Source organism: Dendrobates tinctorius, unplaced genomic scaffold (assembly GCF_039654945.1).
Source record: "Dendrobates tinctorius isolate UK_male_01 unplaced genomic scaffold, ASM3965494v1 ptg000440l, whole genome shotgun sequence".
Lineage (NCBI taxonomy): Eukaryota > Metazoa > Chordata > Amphibia > Anura > Dendrobatidae > Dendrobates > Dendrobates tinctorius.
This window is the reverse complement of record NW_027362103.1, coordinates 1,264,827-1,286,649: the sequence shown is the minus strand read 5'-3', so window position 1 is coordinate 1,286,649 and position 21,823 is coordinate 1,264,827. Positions and strand designations below refer to the sequence as shown.

The window sequence follows — 21,823 nt, the reverse complement described above, 5'->3', positions numbered from 1 at the left end:
TCTCCGAACATCTCTATGGGGCCAGGCGACCGGCGGGCCCCAATCCTGACTTTCTCCAAACATATCCAAGGATTCACGATGGTCAATGGAGCAGATCTGTTTTCTTCCAGCCGGGGCCCTAATCTGCTATGCGTCAGAATGATAAATCTGTGTCCTTTGTGATGGAGCCATGATGTCTTGGTAGCTGTACTGTCTCTGGTCCTTTGGATGTCTTGGCTGAATCTGTCTCTCTCTGTCTCTCTGTACAGAGGCATGTAACCTCTTTTAACAAGTGTCCTTCATTCAGTATTTACAGGTAAAGTGGAAGGGTGGTGAGGAGACCAACTTGCATGGTTTGATTACATCATCTATTTGCATAGATTTTCCTCCTGTTTTCAAAGTCAACAAATTGGCTGGCCAGGACAATGTGTAATCAGCCTATCAGCAAAGATCACTAGTCATCAAGGGTAACAGCACAGAATCCAACCTCAAATGTCAGCTTACAAGTCAATAGGACAGGCTTACACAAGTAACAGTCGGTGTTATCTTGACCAATCGGAAAGAAACACAAATTAAAAAGTCAAAATATAGCCAACAGTCTAATTTACCAGACGTCTATTTTCAGCAAACCAAGAAGAATAAAGATACAATGCTGTGTCTCAAGAGATGATTTTAGGCTGTGTGCACACTAGGGTGACCGGATCTCATATGGGGGGGAAAAAATGTCAGAATCTTGTTCGTCTGGACCCCACAAAACGATTCCCCTTTCCAGATATTGAGAGAGCCAAAATTTGAGCTCGATCAAACGACGTTAACCCGTGCCGCTCGTCGCTCAAAGTTTGAAAAAAATCCAAATTGAGGTATTTTAAAATTTAGGTATTTTGCATAGTCTGTTAGACTATAAAGAATGTGACAACAACATTGCAGAAATAGCCCTGACCACATTTTCGAACCATTTGTGGTATTTGAATGCAGAGTTGGTGGGATTATCGCTTTTTGATCCCAACATTACAGACAATGACAAGTTGCTAATGGCTAATAAATTGCTCAGTAGCACAGATGAACCATCAGAGCACGCTAACCTACATGAGTTGATAATTTTACATAGTTATCTAATCTATTCTAGAGCTTTTGTTAAAGTAGTTTTTGAAACGTCAGAATATAATGCTCGGCATTTGCTTACAACTTGCCGGACATATTGCTTTTGTTCTTCATCTTTTGTCAGAAGGTCGTTAAAGTCGGTTACTTCCTACCTCTTTTAATTTTTCTTTCCTAACTTTTGGATTTACAACCCTAGCGTGCTCTGATGGTTCATCTGTGCTACTGAGCAATTTATTAGCCATTAACAACTTTTCATTGCCTGTAATGGTGGGATCAAAAAACGATAATCCCACCAACTCTGCATTCAAATACCACAAATGGTTCGAAGATTTGGTCAGGGCTATTTCTGCAATGTTGTTGTCACATTCTTTATAGTCTAACAGACTATGCAAAATACCTAAATCTTAAAATACCTCAATTTGGATTTTTTCAAACTTTGAGCGACGAGCGGCACGGGTTAACGTCGTTTGATCGAGCTCAAATTTTGGCTCTCTCAATATCTGGAAAGGGGAATCGTTTTGTGGGGTCCAGACGGACAAAATTCTGAGATCGATTTTTTGCGGTCACCCTAGTGCACACGTTGCGGATTCTGCTACAGATTTGGCCGCTGCGGATCCGCAGCAGTTTTTGCTGCGGTGTAGAGTAGCATTCAAACCTATGGAAAAAAAAAACCGCTGTGCAGACGCTGCGGAATTTTCCACGGTTTCAAAACCGCATAAAGAAGTGACATGTCAATTCTTTCTGCGGATTCCGCTGCGGTTTCCTATCTCCACCATTGTGGAGATGAAAAACTGCAGGGCAAAACCGCAGGCCAATCCGCAGGTAAAACCGCAGGTCTTTTGACCTGCAGATTTACCTGCGGATTTTACAAAATCCGCGCTGCCAAATCCGCAGAGCATTCCGCAGTGTGTGCACATACCGTAATGAAGAAATGTTTCCTCCCTCTACTAATGTACCTATACCCGACATTGCCATTTCCATGTGTGGCTCCACTATTACTCCCCAGCAACATGCCCGCTGTCTTGGGGTCATACTTGACTCCGAGCTTTCCTTTGCCCCCCACATTCGATCACTGGCTCGCTCTTGTCATCTGCACCTCAAAAACATTTCTAGAATTCGATCTTTTCTTACTTTTGACTCTGCAAAAACTCTTACTGTTTCTCTTATTCATTCTCGTCTGGACTATTGTAACTCTCTTCTAATCGGTCTCCCTCTTTCCAAACTCTCCCCCCTCCAATCTGTCTTGAATGCTGCTGCCAGGATCATATTCCTCGCCAATCGTTACACCGATGCCTCTACCTTGTGCCAGTCATTACACTGGCTACCCATCCACTCCAGAATTCAGTGCAAACTTATTACCCTCACCCACAAAGCTCTCCATAGCTCAGCACCACCCAACCCGCACCCTCCGTTCTGCTGATGACCTGAGGTTAGTATCCTCAATAATCAGAACCTCCCACTCCCGTCTCCAAGACTTTACACGTGCTGCACCAATTCTTTGGAATGCACTTCCCAGGTCAATACGATTAGTCCCCAATCCCCACCATTTTAAGCGTGCCCTGAAAACGCATTTATTCAGACTGGCCTACCGCCTCAACACATTAACCTAATATATCCCTGTGTGGCACAGCCAACAGTTTTACCATAACCAGGTTCCCCGCATCATGTTCCCACATGCTTTAGGCATCCATTAGCCCTCTGTGTCTGTACTGTTACACACTTAACATTATGGCTGGTCCATACAATCAGGGCAACTGTTACCACCCACCTTCTGTGTCTCCCTCTTTCCTCATAGACTGTAAGCTTGCGAGCAGGGCCCTCATTCCTCCTGGTATCTGTTATGATCTATGTGATTATTGTTATGCTGTAATGTTTATTGTCTGTACAAGTCCCCTCTGAAATGTAAAGTGCTGCGGAATATGTCGGCGGTATAAAAATAAAATGTATTATTATTTCCCAGGCCTCTAATGTCGCCGGCTGCAGAGGAGCGTCGTGCACATAAATCCCAGCCACTTACAGTACTTGCAAGTGAGACAGTATGATGACAACTGAAAAATACCATCACCCTTCCTCTGCCATATGTGCCGCCACTCACCAAACCAGACAATTTTCCATCTCACAGAGCGCGGCGCTCCGCAACCTGTTCTCCAGGGCCTCACCCAGTGCTGCCGCCAGCTGCACATTTTCCATCAGCATCTGTTACAAGAAGGATGGCTTTACACACAATCACTGTATGAGAAATATTAGGTACAACACAGTATGAGTACAAGAGGTGGAGGGTACAACTGGGGTATGTGTACAAGAGGCTGGGGGTACAACTGAGGTATGTGTACAGGAGGCTGGGGGTACAACTGAGGTATGTGTACAGGAGGCTGGGGGTACAACTGAGGTATGTGTACAGGAGGCTGGGGGTACAACTGAGGTATGTGTACAGGAGGCTGGGGGTATGTGTACAGGAGGCTGGGGGTACAACTGGGGTATGTATACAGGAGGCTGGGGGTACAACGGAGTATGTGTACAGGAGGCTGGGGGTACAACGGAGTATGTGTACAAGAGGCGGTGGTATGTGTACAGGAGGCTGAGGGTACAACTGAGGTATGTGTACAGGAGGCTGGGGGAACAACTGGGGTATGTGTACAAGAGGGGTGCATCTGGGGTATGTGTACAGGAGGCTGGGGGTACAACTGGGGTATGAATCATAGAATCGTAGAGTTGGAAGGGACCTCCTGGGCCATCTGGTCCAACCCCCTGCTCAAAGCAGGATTCGCTAAGTCATCCCAGTCAGATGTCTGTCCAGCCTCTGTTTGAAGACTTCCATTGAAGGAGAACTCACCACTTCTCGTGGCAGCTTGTTCCACTCATTGGTCACTCTGTCAAAAAGTTTTTTCTAATATCTAATCTGTGCCTCCTCCCATTCAGTTTCATCCCATTGCTTCTAGTCTTTCCTTGTGCAAATGAGAATAAAGTTGATCCTTCTACAATGTGACAGCCCTTTAGATATTTCTAGACAGCTATTAAGTCTCCTCTCAGTCTTCTCTTTTGAAAACTACACATTCCCAAATCCTGCAACCTTTCCTCATAAGACAGGGTTTGCAGACCGGTCACCATTCTGGTTGCTCTTTTCTGAACTTGCTCCAGTTTGTTGATGTCTTTTTTAAAATGTGGTGCCCAAAACTGGACACAATATTCCAGATGAGGTCTGACCAAAGAGGAGTAGAGGGAAATAATGACTTCACGTGATCTAGACTGTATGCTTCTGTTAATACATCCTAGAATTGCATTTGCCTTTTTTGTTGCTGCATCACACTGTTGACTCATATTCAGTCTGTGATCTATTAGTATACCCAAGCCTTTTTCACATGTGCTGTCACTTAGCCCTATTCCTCCCATTCTGTATATGCTTTTTTCATTTTTATTGCCCAGATGTAGTACTTTGCATTTTTCCCTGTTAAAAACCATTCTGTTAGTTGCTGCCCACTTCTCCAGTTTATTTATATCTTTTTGAATCCTCTCTCTCTCTTCTCTAGTATTAGCTATCCCTCCTAGCTTTGTGTCATCAGTAAATTTAATCAGTTTACCCTCAATTCCTTCATCTAAATAGTTGATAAAGATATTGAACAATACAGGGCCCAGGACAGAGCCCTGTGGTACCCAACTTGAGACATTCTTCCAACTGGATGTGCAGCCATTTATGACCACTCTTTGGGTCTGATCACTAAGCCAGTCATGAATCCACCTAACAGTTGCCTTGTCCATTCCATACTTAGTCATTTTTTCAATAAGGATTGTGTGAGATACTTTGTCAAATGCTTTGCTGAAGTCAAGATATACTATATCTACAGCATTTCCTTGATCCACCCAATCAGTGATTCCGTCATAGAAGGAAATTAAGTTAGTCTGACATGACTTATTAGTTACAAACCCATGCTGACTCTGTTTAATCACTTCATTGTTATCCAGGTACTGACATACATGTTGTTTAATAATTTGTTCAAAGATCTTTCCTGGTATAGAAGTCAGACTCACTGGCCTATAGTTGCCTGGGTCCACCTTCTTCCCCTTTTTGAAGATAGGAACAACATTTGCTCTTCTCCAGTCTTCTGGAACTTCTCCTGTTCTCCAAGAATTTTCAAAGATTATGGAGAGGGGTTCAAAAATTTCTTCTGCTATCTCCTTCAGTACTCTAGGGAGTAATTCATCTGGACCTGGAGACTTGAATTCATGTAGGTTAGCTAAGTGTTTCCTCACTATCTTTCTGTTTATAGATATCCTGGATTCTTCTATTCCCTTAATAGGACAGTGAAGAACAGTTGATGTTACATTTCCTTTCTGAGAGAAAACAGATGCAAAATAGGAATTTAAAAGTTCGGCCTTCTCAACATCCTGTCTTACCATTTCATCATTTTCATCCTGTAAAAATCCTATAGCATCTTTGACTTTTCTTTTACTTTTGACATGTCCCCAAAATCCTTTATTATTGCTTTTGACATCTCTTGCAAGCCTCAATTCATTGTCATCTTTAGCTAATCTGATTTGTGCCCTGCAGGTTCTGCAGACAGCATTATATTCTTCTTTAGATATGCCTCCCTCTTTCCATTTTATAAACATTTCTTTCTTCCTTTTTAGCATGTGCTTAAGTTCTGTGTTCATCCATCCTGGTTTCCTTAAATGCTTCCTATTCTTCCCTCTTTTCGGAATTGTTAACAATTGTGTTTTGAGAATTTCATTTTTCAAGATTTCCCATCCTTCCTGGTCATTTTTGTCTTTAAGGATATCCAGCCATTGGATCCCTCCAATTCTCTTTCTGAATCCCTTACAATCTGCCTTTCTGAAATCTAACCTTGACGTCAGAGTCTTCACAGGTCTTCCTCCTCTAGTTATCCAAAATTCTAAAATAGCATGGTCGCTACCTCCTAGGGTCCCAGCCACTTTTACCTCCTCAACCATTTCCTCCCTGTTTATAAGGATTAGATCCAAGGTAGCAGTTCCCCTTTTCTCCCCTACCTTTTGGAAGATAAAGTTGTCAGCAAGAGAGGATAAGAATTTCCTTGACCTGTTAGTTTTGCCTGAGAGAGATTTCCAACAAATGTCTGGATAGTTGAAATCTCCCATGACAACTATGTCATATTTTTTGGAGAACTTGGCCATTTGATGCATAAAGAGTTCATCCAAATCTTCAGCTTGCACAGGCGGCCTGTAGTAAATGCCTACAATGGTGTCCTTTCCATTGCTCTGTCCTTGTATTCTTACCCAAACAGTTTCCACAGAACTCCCAGTCTCTGAAGCTTGGATCTCTGTGCAGATATACGCGTTTCTAACATACAATGCGACACCTCCTCCTCGTTTATCAAGTCTGTTTCTTGCAAATAAGTTGTATCCTTCTAATCTTGTATTCCAATCATGTGTATCGTCCCACCAAGTTTCAGTGATTCCAATGACATCATATTTCTTTTCCTGTGTTAGTAGTTCCAATTCTCCTTGTTTGTTGCCCATGCTTTGTGCATTAGTATAGAAACATTTTAGTTTGTGATTGGTTTCTCTTTCTCCAATATTTTTATTAATTAGATTCTTTTGTCTTTGTTCTTCCTTTCCACTTCTAATAGCAGAGTTCTCAATAGCATTTGTCAGGTGTATGGCTTTTTCTGGTCTTTTGCTTCCCTTCCCATGTTGTTCTAGTTTAAAGCTCTCCTTACAAGTGTAGCAAGGTGACTTCCAAATACATGTTTTCCAGTCTTCGTAAGGTGCACCCCATCTCTAGCAAGTAGTCCATCGTAAAGGTAATTCACTCCGTGATCCATAAATCCATATTGTTGCTGACGGCACCATCGACGTAGCCAGTTGTTCACCTGCAGAATCTTATTCCACCTCCTTGTTCCATGGCCATCCACTGGGAGGATGGAAGAGAAGACCACCTGCGCTCCCAGTTCTTTCACTTTCTTGCCTAAGTCTTCAAAGTCTCTGCAGATGGTTTCCAGGTCATTTCTTGCGGTGTCATTTGTCCCCACATGTGGTAGCAGGAATGGGTAGTCATCTGTAGGTCTGAAGAGTCCTGATATCCTGTCAGACACATCTTTAATTCTTGCACCTGGAGGACAGCACATTTCTCTTGAAGTTATATCCGGTCTGCAGATAGCGGCCTCTGTTCCTCTCATTAGGGAATCCCCCCATGACCACCACTCTCCGTTTCTTCTTCACGACATTTTTCTTTCTCCATCCTGGAGGACTCTGAAGGCGTACAGGGTTGCTGTTTGTGGGCAAAGTCTTATCCTGATGTATTTCTTCATCGTTTTCCTGCGTGAGAGCCTGGTACTGGTTCCTGAGCAGTATGGGCGCTGACCGCCTCCTGATCCTCCTGCTTCTCTGGGTCACATGTCTCCATTCCTCTGTTTCTTCAGGTGCACTTCGAATTTCTTCTCTTTCTGTAACATGAAGAGATAATTCTGCTCTGTCCAAGAACTCTTCACCTTCCTTAATGATCTTCAACGTAGCTAACCTCTCATCCTCCAACAGGGACACAAGCCGCATTTGTGGCATGTGAAGTTTGGCTTTTCCACTGGTAAGTCTGTGAACATGTAGCAAGAAATGCAGCTCACCAAATGGCTCCTGGCCTCTTCCATATTGAGATTTCTTAAAAACGATGAAAGATGAGCCAAAATTCGCAGAGACTCTTCACTTATTCCAGAAGGCACTGGGAATATGCAAATGATCTCCTCAAGACTCTTCCCCTGGTATGTGTACAGGAGGCTGGGGGTACAACGGAGTATGTGTACAAGAGGTGGGGGGTATTTCGGGGGTATATGTACAGGAAGCGGGGGTACAACTGGGGTATGTGTACAAGCGGCGGTGGTATGTGTACAGGAGGCTGGGGGTACAACTGGGGTATGATTCAAGATTCAAAGAAGCTTTATTGGCAGGACTAATTACACATTAGTTTTGCCAAAGCAGGTGTACAGAAGGGAATAGGGATAGGGACTGTAGGGATTTTGGGTAGGGGCTGTAGGAAAGGTGGATGGGGGGATGAGGGCAGATCCAGGATGGGGCTATAGAAGTCCATGGCATAGGGAAGGTGAATGGGGGGTTGGGGCATATCCAGGGTGGGGGCCATAGAAGTCCATGGCATAGGGAACGTGAATGGGGCAGATCCAGGATGAGGCTATAGAAGTCCATGGCATAGGGAAGGTGGATGGGGGATTGGGGCAGATCCAGGATGGGGGCTATAGAAGTCCATGGCATAGGGAAGGTGGATGGGGGATTGGGGCATATCCAGGGTGGGGGCCATAGAAGTCCATGGCATATCATAGTTCTCTTTCTCGCAGTCTATGGCATGCGCTCACATATTGCGCTGCTATCTCCACTGCTCTCTCTTCTTCCCCCAGCAGGATATATGTTTTCTCTTCTTCCTTCATGGTGGTGAAATCCGGGAAGAGATGTGAGAGTCTCCTGAAGTGAGTGTCCCTCACTGCTGAGTATTTGGAGCAGTGTAGCAGGAAGTGGGTCTCATCCTCCAGGGCCTCCTGGTCACAGTGTTGGCACAGTCTTTCCTCCCTGGGCTTGTTGCTCTGCCTGTGTCGGCCGGATTCGATGGCCAGACTGTGGGCACTGAGTCTATACCGGCTCAGGATCTTGCAGTCTTTGGGGTCCAGGAGTTTCTCCAGGTATAGAGCCAGTCTGTAGTCTCTCTGTAGACTCTGGTACATGGTCAGTTTCTGTGAGCTGATGATGCCGTTCTTCCAGTCACTTACGTACCTCTCCTGGCCTTCGTCTACCATCTTCCTGATTCCGGCTTTTGTCAGGTTGTTGTGATTGGTTTTCTGGTCAGGTTGGGTTTGGGTGAGCTGTTCCGAGGGTCCTGGTTTTTCTGTTTCACTTACATGTGTCAGGGCTTTATGGTGATGGGAGCTTGGATTGCTCCTACGTAGGTGAGCCCGGAATGACAGTGCCCTCTTTAGAACCGTTAGGTGTAGAGTTAATCTGCCCAGCTCGGCCCGGCAAGCACTGTTGGAGGTGCTCCGATGGACTTGGAGAAGGTGCTTGCAGAATTCCAGGTGGAATATTTCTGTTGGGATTGAATCCCACCTTGACCAGTCTGGGTAGGTGTGAGGACCCCAGACTTCGCTGCCATACAGGAGGATTGGGGCGATGATAGAGTCGAAGATTTTTAACCAGACCCTCACTGGTGGCTTTAGATGGTAGAGTTACCTTCGGATGGCATAGAAGGTTTTGCATGCCTTGTCTTTCTATGGCTTGTTTGAAGCTCCCTGATCGGTGAATCTCTAGGCCCAGGTAGGTATATTTGTCTGTTCCTGTAAGTGCGCAGTTGTTGAGGACAAATGAAGGGTGCTGGTCTGATTTTCTCTCTCTCTTCTGGAACACTATGATGTTGGTTTTCTTTAGGTTGACCGGTAGTGCCCAGGTGGAGCTGAATTTTTATAAGATTTTCAGATTGTCTTGGAGGCCTTTCTCGGTTGGTGACAGAAGCAGCAAGTCATCTGCATACAGCAGGAATTTCACCTGCGGCGCGTCGTGGAGGGTGAGACCTGGTGCTGTGGAAGATTCCAGAGCGGTAGCCAGCTCATTGATGTAAATGTTGAAGAGCGTTGGGCTTAGGCTGCAGCCTTGTCTGACTCCCCGGCTCTGCTGGAAATAAGCCGTTCTTCTGCCGTTCACACTCACACTGCAGAGGTTCTCGGTGTAGGAGCTTTTGATAACATCATAGGTCTTTCCTCCTATTCCGCTCTCCAGCAGTTTCAGGAATAAGCCTGGGTGCCACACCGAATCAAAGGCCTTTTTAAAGTCCACGAAACAGGCGTATATCTTCCCGCTCTTTGTATTGTGGACGTGGCTCTGAATGAGGCTGTGCAGGGTGTAGATGTGGTCAGTAGTGCGGTGGTTTGGCATGAACCCTGCTTGGCTCTTGCTGAGGACGTTGTGCTCGGTGAGGAAACTGAGGATCCTCTTGTTCAGGATGCTGTTGAACAGTTTTCCCAGGTTGCTGCTGACACATATTCCTCTGTAGTTGGCTGGGTCGTACCTGCCCCCATTCTTGTGGATGGGTGTGATGAGGCCTTGGTTCCAGGTACGAAGGAAGTAGCCGGCACTTAGCACAATATTGAAGAGTTTAACCATTGCGGCCTGTATTTCTGGTGGGCTGTACTTCAGCATTTCTGGTAGGATTCCATCCAGGCCACCGGCTTTTCTACATCTTATTGAAGAGATTCTCTCTGCTACTTCCTGTAATGTAATGGGTGCATCCACGGGGTTTTGGAAATTTTTTACTTTTTGCTCCATTGCTTTTAGTTTTGCCATTATGTTTTCCTGTTCTTGGCTTAGTTCTTCCTTTGGAATGTCTTTATAGAGGTCTCTGAAGTACTGGAGCCAGATGTTGCCATTTTGGATATGGATGTTGTTTTTCTTGTCTTTTGTGCCCATGTGGTTCCATAGTTCCCAGAAGGAGTTGTCTTGGAGGGCGTCTTGGAGTTGGTTAAGTTTGGTGGAGATGTAACTCTGCTTCTTCCTCCTGAGGATGGTTTTGTACTGCCTTTGTATGGTTTCATAGGCTTCCCTCAGACCCGGGTGGTTGGGGTCTCTGTGTTTCTTGTTTGAGGCTGTTCTCAGGGTCTTCCGTACGGCTTTACATTCTCTGTCAAACCATACATTGATCTGTTTTTCTTTTGGTCTCTTGTAGTTGACTTTTTTAAGGTCGGACAGTCTGGCCATTGCATAGAATATGTTGTTGAGGTCTTTTGCAGCTTGACTCACTCCCTTTGGGTTAGGCTGGTACTCGTAGTTGTAGAAGTGGTGGAGCATCCGCTGTATTTCAGGTCTGCTAATCCTAGAGCATTAGTGATTTGGTTTGAGCAATCATTCCTCTCACTAAAAACCTGCACGGTTCCTGCGGGAATCCTGCATCATAGGTTTTGGAGAACAGACTCAGTGGTTACTAGTCCTGAGACATTTGTGTGTACCTGAGAGTATTCCCTCCCTCCTCTCCGTTTTTCTTTTCTATCTTTTATTTGGCAACCACGGCTACGCAGGGAGAATCTTATTACAAGCAGCTCAATAAGGACACCCTGAGGTCCCTGTGCACGTCAAAGCAGATTGATGTCCTGTATTTCAGGTCCTGTATGAGTACAGGAGGCTCGGGGTACAACTGGGATATGTGTACAGGAGGCTGGGGGTACAACTGGGGTGTGTGTACAGGAGGTGGGGGGTACAACTGGGGTATGTGTACAGGAGGCTGGGGGTACAACTGGGGTATGTGTACAGGAGGCGGGGGGTACAACGGAGTATGTGTACAGGAGGTGGGGGTATAACGGGGGTATATGTACAGGAGGTGGGGGTACAACTGGGGTGTGTGTACAGGAGGCTGGGGGTACAACTGGGGTATGAGTACAGGAGGTGGGGGGTACAACTGGGGTATATGTACAGGAGGCTGGGGGTACAACTGGGGTATGTGTACAGGAGGTGGGGGTATAACGGGGGTATATGTACAGGAGGTGGGGGTACAACAGGGGTGTGTGTACAAGAGGCGGTGGTATGTGTACAGGAGGTGGTACAACTGGGGTATGTGTACAGGAGGCTGGGGGTACAACGGAGTATGTGTACAGGAGGTGGGGGGTATATGTAGAGGAGGTGGGGGTACAACTGGGGTATGTGTACAAGAGGTGGGGGTTTAATGGGGGGTATATGTACAGAAGGTGGGGGTACAACTGGGGTATGTGTACAGGAGGCTGGGGGTACAATGGAGTATGTGTACAGGAAGCTGGGGGTACAACTGGGGTATTTGTACAGGAGGCTGGGGGTACAACGGAGTATATGTACAGGAGGTGGGGGTACAACTGGGGTATGTGTGCAAGAGGCGGGGGTACAACTGGGGTATGTGTGCAAGAGGCGGGGGTACAACTGGGGTATGTGTACAAGAGGCGGGGGTACAACTGGGGTATGTGTACACAAGGTTGGGGGGTACAACGGAGTATGTACAAGAGGCGGTTTGTGTACAGGACGCTGGGGGTACAACGGGTATGTGTACAAGAGGTGGGGGGTATAACGGGGGTATATGTACAGGAGGTGGGGGGTATAACGGGGGTATATGTACAGGAGGCTGGGGGTACAACTGGGGTATGTGTACAGGAGGCTGTGGGTACAACGGAGTATGTGTACAGGAGGCGGGGGGTATAACGGGGGTATATGTACAGGAGGCTGGGGGTACAACTGGGGTATGTGTACAGGAGGCTGGGGGTACAACGGAGTATGTGTACAAGAGGCGGGGGATACAACGGAGTATGTGTACAGGAGGTGGGGGTACAACTGGGGTATGTGTACAGGAGGCAGGGGTACAACGGAGTATGTGTACAAGAGGTGGTGGTTTGTGTACAGGAGGCTGGGGGTACAACTGGGGTATATGTACAAGAGGTGGGGGGTATAACGGGGGTATATGTACAGGAGGTGGGGGTACAACTGGGGTATGTGTACAAGAGGCGGTGGTTTGTGTACAGGAGGCTGGGGGTACAACTGGGGTATGTGTACAAGAGGTGGGGGGTATAACGGGGGTATATGTACAGGACAACACGTCTACCTTGAACTGTCCTCCCATCTCTCTTCTTGCTCCCTCTTCGACCGCTTACAATCTGGCTTCCGGTCACACCACTCCACTGAAACTGCCCTTACTAAGGTCACCAATGACCTCTTAACTGCCAAGAGCAAGCGACACTACTCTGTCCTCCTCCTCCTGGACCTGTCGGCTGCCTTTGACACAGTGGACCATTCCCTATTATTACAGACCCTCTCATCCCTCGGCATCACAGACTTGGCCCTCTCCTGGATCTCATCATACCTAACAGACCGGACATTCAGCGTCTCCCACTCACACACCACCTCCTCACCTCGCCCCCTATCTGTCGGAGTCCCACAAGGTTCAGTCCTTGGGCCCCTGCTGTTCTCTGTTTACACCTTTGGCCTGGGACAGCTCATAGAATCTCATGGCTTTCAGTATCATCTTTATGCTGATGACACACAGATCTACATCTCTGGACCAGATATCACCTCCCTACTAACCAGAATCCCTCAATGTCTGTCCACTATTTCATCCTTCTTCTCCACTAGATATCTGAAACTCAACATGGACAAAAAAGAATTCATCATCTTTCCCCCATCTCACGTGACCCCCCCTACGAACCTATCAATTACAGTAAATGACTGCCCACTCTCCCCAGTCCCACAAGCTCGCTGCCTCGGAGTAATCCTTGACACTGATCTCTCCTTCAAACCACATATCCAAACCCTTTCCACTTCCTGCAGACTTCAACTCAAAAATATTTCACGCATCCGTTCATTCCTCACCCAAGAATCTGCAAAAACCCTAGTCCATGCCCTCATCATCTCTCGCCTTGACTACTGCAACCTCATGCTCTGTGGCCTCCCCTCAAACACTCTCGTACCCCTCCAATCTATTCTAAACTCTGCTGCCCGACTAATCCACCTGTCCCCCCCCGCTATTCCCCAGCTTCTCCCCTCTGTCAATCCCTTCACTGGCTCCCAATTGCCCAGAGACTCCATTACAAAACCCTAACCATGACATACAAAGCCATCCACAACTTGTCTCCTCCATACATCTGTGACCTCGTCTCCCGGTACTTTCCTGCACGCAACCTCCGATCCTCACAAGATCTCCTTCTCTACTCCCCTCTTATCTCCTCTTCCCACAATCGCATACAAGATTTCTTCCGCGCATCCCCTCTACTCTGGAACTCTCTACCACAACATATCAGACTCTCACCTACCATCGAAACCTTCAAAAAGAGCCTGAAGACCCACCTCTTCCGACAAGCCTATAACCTGCAGTAACCACCGATCGACCAAACCGCTGCACGACCAGCTCTACCCTCGCCTACTGTATTATCACCCATCCCTTGAAGATTGTGAGCCCTCGCGGGCAGGGTCCCCTCTCCTCCTGTACCAGTTATGACTTGTATTGTTTAAGATTATTGTACTTGTTTTTATGTATACCCCTCCTCACATGTAAAGCGCCATGGAATAAATGGCGCTCTAACAATAAATAATAATAATAATAATAATAATATGTACAGGAGGTGGGGGGTATAACGGGGGTATATGTACAGGAGGTGAGGTTACAACTGGGGTATGTGTACAAGAGGCGATGGTATGTGTACAGGAGGCTGGGGGTACAACTGGGGTATGTGTACAGGAGGTGGGGGGTATAACGGGGGTATATGTACAGGAGGTGAGGTTACAACTGGGGTATGTGTACAAGAGGCGATGATATGTGTACAGGAGGCTAGGGGTACAACGGAGTATGTGTACAGGAGGCGGGGGCTATAACGGGAGTATGTGTACAGGAGGTGAGGGTACAATGGAGTATGTGTACAAGGGGTGGGGGGTACAACTGGGGTATGTGTACAGGAGGCGGTGGTATGTGTACAGGAGGCTGGGGGTACAACGGAGTATGTGTACAAGAGGTGGGGGTACAACTGGGGTATGTGTACAGGAGGCGGGGGTACAACTGGGGTATGTGTACAGGAGGCGGGGGGTACAACTGGGGTATGTGTACAGGAGGCGGGGGGTACAACTGGGGTATGTGTACAGGAGGTGGGGGGTACAGCTGAGGTATGTGAACAGGAGGCGGGGGATATAACGGGGGGTATGTGTACAGGAGGCGGTGGTATAACGGGTATTTGCACAGGACGCGGGGAGGGGGGTATATGGTATTAAATATTAGTCCAATCATTTTCTATAACAAAGCTGGTCCAGCGCACGTAGGTCCCGGAGCAGCGCATAGGAGCACATTCACACTGTGGCCATTTAACAGAGAGAACTTAAAATAAAAAGTAAATGAGTCTGTCCCCTGCAGTAAAGGAATAGTAATGATACAAGGTGTACCCAGTGGACAGGCTACCTGACCGTATCACAGTGACATAACCACAAGAGTGTGTCCGGCCTGCTTGGGGGCGCCATGTCGCAGTGGGGCGCCTTCACCTTTACCAGAATACGTTGCACCATTACCATTCCTCCGCTACTACAGGGATTTGCTCCCTCTCTCCAGGCCTGACCTGGACGTCTCCTGGAGAGTCTGATGCCTCCATTCTCACCTGCATTACGACGTGCTGGAAGCCGGACAGATAGAAGCCGTCCTGGTCCTTGTCAGGCTCCTGCTCCCTCATCCAGTCAGAAGCCTCCACTTCCAATGCTTTGTGTATCCACTGACTGAGGCAGGCCTGAAATATGGGAGGACATGGACAGGTGAGAACATGGGCATGCAGCACAGGTGGACATGCTGGGAGCAGACATGGCTTTCAGGACATCTTATATTCGCGTTGGGGCTGTACAGTAGACGCCACACTAAAAGAACATATAATGCCTCACCCGAATACACCGCGTGTAACGAATTAGCTGCTCCTCCAACATTTCCGGTGGAATGGGGGGTCCGAGCTCTGAAACATCAATCTCTGAGGAGAAGTTGGGGTGTCCCATCATGTCTGCACTGAAATTGTGAGTGAAGAGGTTAGCGGCAGAAAGTGCACTACATAAGAAAGGCCATCTTCTGACGGTCAGGCTGTACCTGGGGTACACTGTTGTCACCCAATGGAGTACATGATACAGGGCCGGGTGAGCAAGGTCATGGCTGAGGATCTCTCGGAGATAACGAGCAATGCCATGGTGGCACATGAAGGCTACACCACGGGCGAGGTCATAGTGCGGTGGGACACACGGAACCAGGACAGAGACCACACTCTGCAGCTCCTCCACCACTCCATTCTGCAGAGCCTTTAGACGCTTGGCCAGGTCAGCTGCGCTGAGATTCTCGCACAGCGGCTCTGGTGCCATTACTCGCTCACAAACACCTTTCTCCAAAGCTTTTAAGAAGAGTGCTCTCCAGTGTTTAGGGCGCCCCGGGGGCCTCCAGAGCTGCTGCATGGGACCTCTTGTCTCTTGGGCATCCAGGAATTCTTCTCTTTCAATAATACGGATAGCAGAAACTAGAAGAGAAGGGTCTGAGCGGGCAACTCCTAATGCAGATTTGGCCAGAGAGGACAGCATGGCGCCCAGCTCCTCACTCACACCCTGCACCCCTGCAAAAAATTGCTGCACTAAATCTGCTCCTTCAGCATCGATGTGGACATCAGTGGCATCTGGCAAAGCCCCAGCCTTCTGTAACCTGTACAGGATGCCATCCCTGAGGCTCTCCAGGTCCCGGAGGATGACGTGAGCCTCCAGAAGATGTTGCTTCTCAATCAGATCTCGAGACTGAGCAATCAATGTTGGCACTAGATGGACACAATCAGAAGAACACAAAGACTTAACATTAGCAGAAGGTGTATTGCCAACCTCAATCATCTCCCCAAACCCATCGACCTGACAGAGTGCTGCTCTTACCGGCATGGATGTACGGCAGACTCTGTATCACCACCGACAGCTGGACATGCTCCATCACTAGCTGGCGGATGGGTTGTATCTTGGTGAGGGGGCAATCACTCTCCCGCCAGATGTCCCTCACCTCACTTATGGCCTGCTGAACATGACGGACGTCCGAGAGGGCAACGTGCAGCTGAGCCAAGCCATGGCTCACACCTTCTAGGTATGACTGCAGCGCAGACTAGAAGCACATGAGAGAGAGAAGACGTATTACTGCTGGGCAGGGGAGCAAGGTGGCTCAAAAGGCCGATGTATGCAGTGGGCAGATATTATCCGGCTACTGTGCTGCATATGCGCATTATACGCACACCGCGCACGTACCCAGACTACACTCACACCGCTCATATATCCAGATTATACCCACACCGCGCACGTACCCAGACTACACTCACGCCGCTCATATATCCAGATTATACCCACACCGCGCACGTACCCAGACTACACTCACGCCGCTCATATATCCAGACTATACGCACACCGCGCACGTACCCAGACTACACTCACGCCGCTCATATATCCAGACTATACCCACACCGCGCACGTACCCAGTCTACACTCACGCCGCTCATATATCCAGACTATACCCACACCGCGCACGTACCGTCTACACTCACGCCGCTCATATATCCAGACTATACCCACACCGCGCACGTACCCAGACTACACTCACGCCGCTCATATATCCAGACTATACCCAAACCGCACACGTACCCAGACTACACTCACGCCGCTCATATAGCCAGACTATACCCAAACCGCGCACGTACCCAGACTACACTCACGCCGCTCATATATCCAGACTATACCCACGCCGCTCATATATCCAGACTATACCCACGCCGCGCACGTACCCAGACTACACTCACGCCGCTCATATATCCAGACTATACGCACGCCGCGCACGTACCCAGACTACACTCACGCCGCTCATATATCCAGACTATACCCACGCCGCGCACGTACCCAGACTACACTCACGCCGCTCATATATCCAGACTATACGCACGCCGCGCACGTACCCAGACTACACTCACGCCGCTCATATATCCAGACTATACCCACGCCGCGCACGTACCCAGACTACACTCACGCCGCTCATATATCCAGATTATACCCACGCCGCGCACGTACCCAGACTACACTCACGCCGCTCATATATCCAGATTATACGCACGCCGCGCACGTACCCAGACTACACTCACGCCGCTCATATATCCAGATTATACGCACGCCGCGCACGTACCCAGACTACACTCACGCCGCTCATATATCCAGACTATACGCACGCCGCGCACGTACCCAGACTACACTCACGCCGCTCATATATCCAGACTATACTCACGCCGCTCATATATCCAGACTATACCCACGCCGCGCACGTACCCAGACTACACTCACGCCGCTCATATATCCAGACTATACCCACGCCGCGCACGTACCCAGACTACACTCACGCCGCTCATATATCCAGACTATACCCACGCCGCGCACGTACCCAGACTACACTCACGCCGCTCATATATCCAGACTATACCCACGCCGCGCACGTACCCAGACTACACTCACGCCGCTCATATATCCAGACTATACCCACGCCGCGCACGTACCCAGACTACACTCACGCCGCTCATATATCCAGACTATACCCACGCCGCGCACGTACCCAGACTACACTCACGCCGCTCATATATCCAGACTATACCCACGCCGCGCACGTACCCAGACTACACTCACACCGCGCACGTACCCAGACTACACTCACGCCGCTCATATATCCAGACTATACCCACGCCGCGCACGTACCCAGACTACACTCACGCCGCTCATATATCCAGACTATACCCACGCCGCGCACGTACCCAGACTACACTCACGCCGCTCATATATCCAGACTATACCCACGCCGCGCACGTACCCAGACTACACTCACGCCGCTCATATATCCAGACTATACCCACGCAGCGCACGTACCCAGACTACACTCACGCCGCTCATATATCCAGACTATACCCGAGCCGCGCGAGTGTACGAGGTGTGCCGAGCCGAGCCGCGCGAGTGTACGAGGTGTGCCGAGCCGAGCCGCGCGAGTGTACGAGGTGTGCCGAGCCGAGCCGCGCGAGTGTACGAGGTGTGCCGAGCCGAGCCGCGCGAGTGTACGAGGTGTGCCGAGACGCGCGCGCGCGCGTACGAGGTGTGCCAAGCCAAGGTGTGCCGAGCCGCGCGTGTGTACGAGGTGTGCCGAGCCGAGCGCGCGTGTACGAGGTGTGCCGAGCGCGCGCGCGTGCGTGTACGAGGTGTGCCGAGCCGAGCCGCGCGTGTGTGTGTGTGTGTGTGTGTGTACGAGGTGTGCCGAGCCGAGCCGCGCGCGTGTGTGTACGAGGTGTGCCGAGCCGAGGTGTGCGCGCGTGTACGAGGTGAGGTGTGCCGAGCCACGCGCGTGTACGAGGTGAGGTGTGCCGAGCCACGCGCGTGTACGAGGTGAGGTGTGCCGAGCCACGCGCGTGTACGAGGTGAGGTGTGCCGAGCCACGCGCGTGTACGAGGTGAGGTGTGCCGAGCCACGCGCGTGTACGAGGTGAGGTGTGCCGAGCCACGCGCGTGTACGAGGTGAGGTGTGCCGAGCCACGCGCGCACGCGTGTACGAGGTGTGCCGAGCCGAGCGTGTACGAGGTGTGCCGAGCGGAGCCGCGCGCGTACGAGGTGTGCCGAGCGGAGCCGCACGCGTACGAGGTGTGCGGAGCGGAGCCGCACGCGTACGAGGTGTGCGGAGCGGAGCCGCACGCGTACGAGGTGTACGGAGCAGAGCCGCACGCGTACGAGGTGTACGGAGCAGAGCCGCACGCGTACGAGGTGTACGGAGCAGAGCCGCACGCGTACGAGGTGTACGGAGCAGAGTCGCACGTGTACGGAGCGGAGCCGTGTGTACAAGGTGTACGGAGCGGAGTCGTGTATGTGAGGTGTACGGAGCATAGTCGCACGTGTACGAGGTGTACGGAGCAGAGCCACGTGTGTACGAGGTGTACGGAGCAGAGCCACACGTGTACGAGGTGTACGGAGCAGAGCCGCGCATGTACAAGGTGTACAGAGCAGAGTCACATGTGTACGGAGCAGAGCCGCACGTGTACGAGGTGTACGGAACAGAGCCGCACGTGTACGAGGTGTACGGAGCAGAGCCGCACGTGTACGAGGTGTACGGAACAGAGCCGCACGTGTACGAGGTGTACGGAACAGAGCCGCACGTGTACGAGGTGTACGGAGCAGAGCCGCACGTGTACGAGGTGTACGGAGCAGAGCCGCACGTGTACGAGGTGTACGGAGCAGAGCCGCACGTGTACGAGGTGTACGGAGCAGAGCCGCACGTGTACGAGGTGTACGGAGCAGAGCCGCACGTGTACGAGGTGTACGGAGCAGAGCCGCACGTGTACGAGGTGTACGGAGCAGAGCCGCACGTGTACGAGGTGTACGGAGCAGAGCCGCACGTGTACGAGGTGTACGGAGCAGAGTCGCATGTACAAGGTGTACAGAGCAGAGTCACATGTGTACGGAGCAGAGCCGCACGTGTACGAGGTGTACGGAGCAGAGCCGCACGTGTACGAGGTGTACGGAGCAGAGCCGCACGTGTACGAGGTGTACGGAGCGGAGCCGCACGTGTACGAGGTGTACGGAGCGGAGCCGCACGTGTACGAGGTGTACGGAGCGGAGCCGCACGTGTACGAGGTGTACGGAGCGGAGCCGCACGTGTACGAGGTGTACGGAGCGGAGCCGCACGTGTACGAGGTGTACGGAGCGGAGCCGCACGTGTACGAGGTGTACGGAGCGGAGCCGCACGTGTACGAGGTGTACGGAGCGGAGCCGCACGTGTACGAGGTGTACGGAGCGGAGCCGCACGTGTACGAGGTGTACGGAGCGGAGCCGCACGTGTACGAGGTGTACGGAGCGGAGCCGCACGTGTACGAGGTGTACGGAGCGGAGCCGCACGTGTACGAGGTGTACGGAGCAGAGCCGCACGTGTACGAGGTGTACGGAGCAGAGCCGCACGTGTACGAGGTGTACGGAGCAGAGCCGCACGTGTACGAGGTGTACGGAGCAGAGCCGCACGTGTACGAGGTGTACGGAGCAGAGCCGCACGTGTACGAGGTGTACGGAGCAGAGCCGCACGTGTACGAGGTGTACGGAGCAGAGCCGCACGTGTACGAGGTGTACGGAGCAGAGCCGCACGTGTACGAGGTGTACGGAGCAGAGCCGCACGTGTACGAGGTGTACGGAGCAGAGCCGCACGTGTACGAGGTGTACGGAGCAGAGCCGCACGTGTACGAGGTGTACGGAGCAGAGCCGCACGTGTACGAGGTGTACGGAGCAGAGCCGCACGTGTACGAGGTGTACGGAGCAGAGCCGCACGTGTACGAGGTGTACGGAGCAGAGCCGCACGTGTACGAGGTGTACGGAGCAGAGCCGCACGTGTACGAGGTGTACGGAGCAGAGCCGCACGTGTACGAGGTGTACGGAGCAGAGCCGCACGTGTACGAGGTGTACGGAGCAGAGCCGCACGTGTACGAGGTGTACGGAGCAGAGCCGCACGTGTACGAGGTGTACGGAGCAGAGCCGCACGTGTACGAGGTGTACGGAGCAGAGCCGCACGTGTACGAGGTGTACGGAGCGGAGCCGCACATGTACGAGGTGTACGGAGCAGAGCCGCACATGTACGAGGTGTACGGAGCAGAGCCGCACGTGTACGAGGTGTACGGAGCAGAGCCGCACGTGTACGAGGTGTACGGAGCAGAGCCGCACGTGTACGAGGTGTACGGAGCAGAGCCGCACGTGTACGAGGTGTACGGAGCAGAGCCGCACGTGTACGAGGTGTACGGAGCAGTATGTAATGATAGTATGTGGATGAGCCACTGCCGCTCTGCGGTATGGCATGACAGTATGTGGATGAGCCACTGCCGCTCTGCGGTATGGCATGACAGTATGTGCATGAGCCGCTGCCGCTCTGCGGTATGGCATGACAGTATGTGCATGAGCCGCTGCCGCTCTGCGGTATGGCATGACAGTATGTGCATGAGCCGCTGCCGCTCTGCGGTATGGCATGACAGTATGTGCATGAGCCGCTGCCGCTCTGCGGTATGGCATGACAGTATGTGCATGAGCCGCTGCCGCTCTGCGGTATGGCATGACAGTATGTGCATGAGCCGCTGCCGCTCTGCGGTATGGAATGACAGTATGTGGATGAGCCGCTGCCGCTCTGCGGTATGGAATGACAGTATGTGGATGAGCCGCTGCCGCTCTGCGGTATGGAATGACAGTATGTGGATGAG

At 50.7% G+C, this 21,823-nt stretch overlaps 1 protein-coding gene across 3 annotated transcripts in view; it reads right to left on the bottom strand.

Annotated features, from left to right (window-relative positions):
* The window catches only part of EXOC3L1 (exocyst complex component 3 like 1), a 60,964-nt gene that overhangs the window by 19,906 nt on the left and 19,235 nt on the right, over positions 1-21,823 (bottom strand). For all 3 annotated transcript variants that reach the window (XM_073564242.1, XM_073564243.1, XM_073564240.1), the window contains 5 exons: positions 16,471-16,690; positions 15,656-16,361; positions 15,460-15,577; positions 15,186-15,311; positions 3,176-3,276 (listed from right to left, as the gene is read on the bottom strand). In XM_073564242.1, coding sequence (XP_073420343.1) covers positions 3,176-3,276; positions 15,186-15,311; positions 15,460-15,577; positions 15,656-16,361; positions 16,471-16,690 — 1,271 coding nt within the window. The remainder of the gene's footprint in view (positions 1-3,175; positions 3,277-15,185; positions 15,312-15,459; positions 15,578-15,655; positions 16,362-16,470; positions 16,691-21,823) is intronic.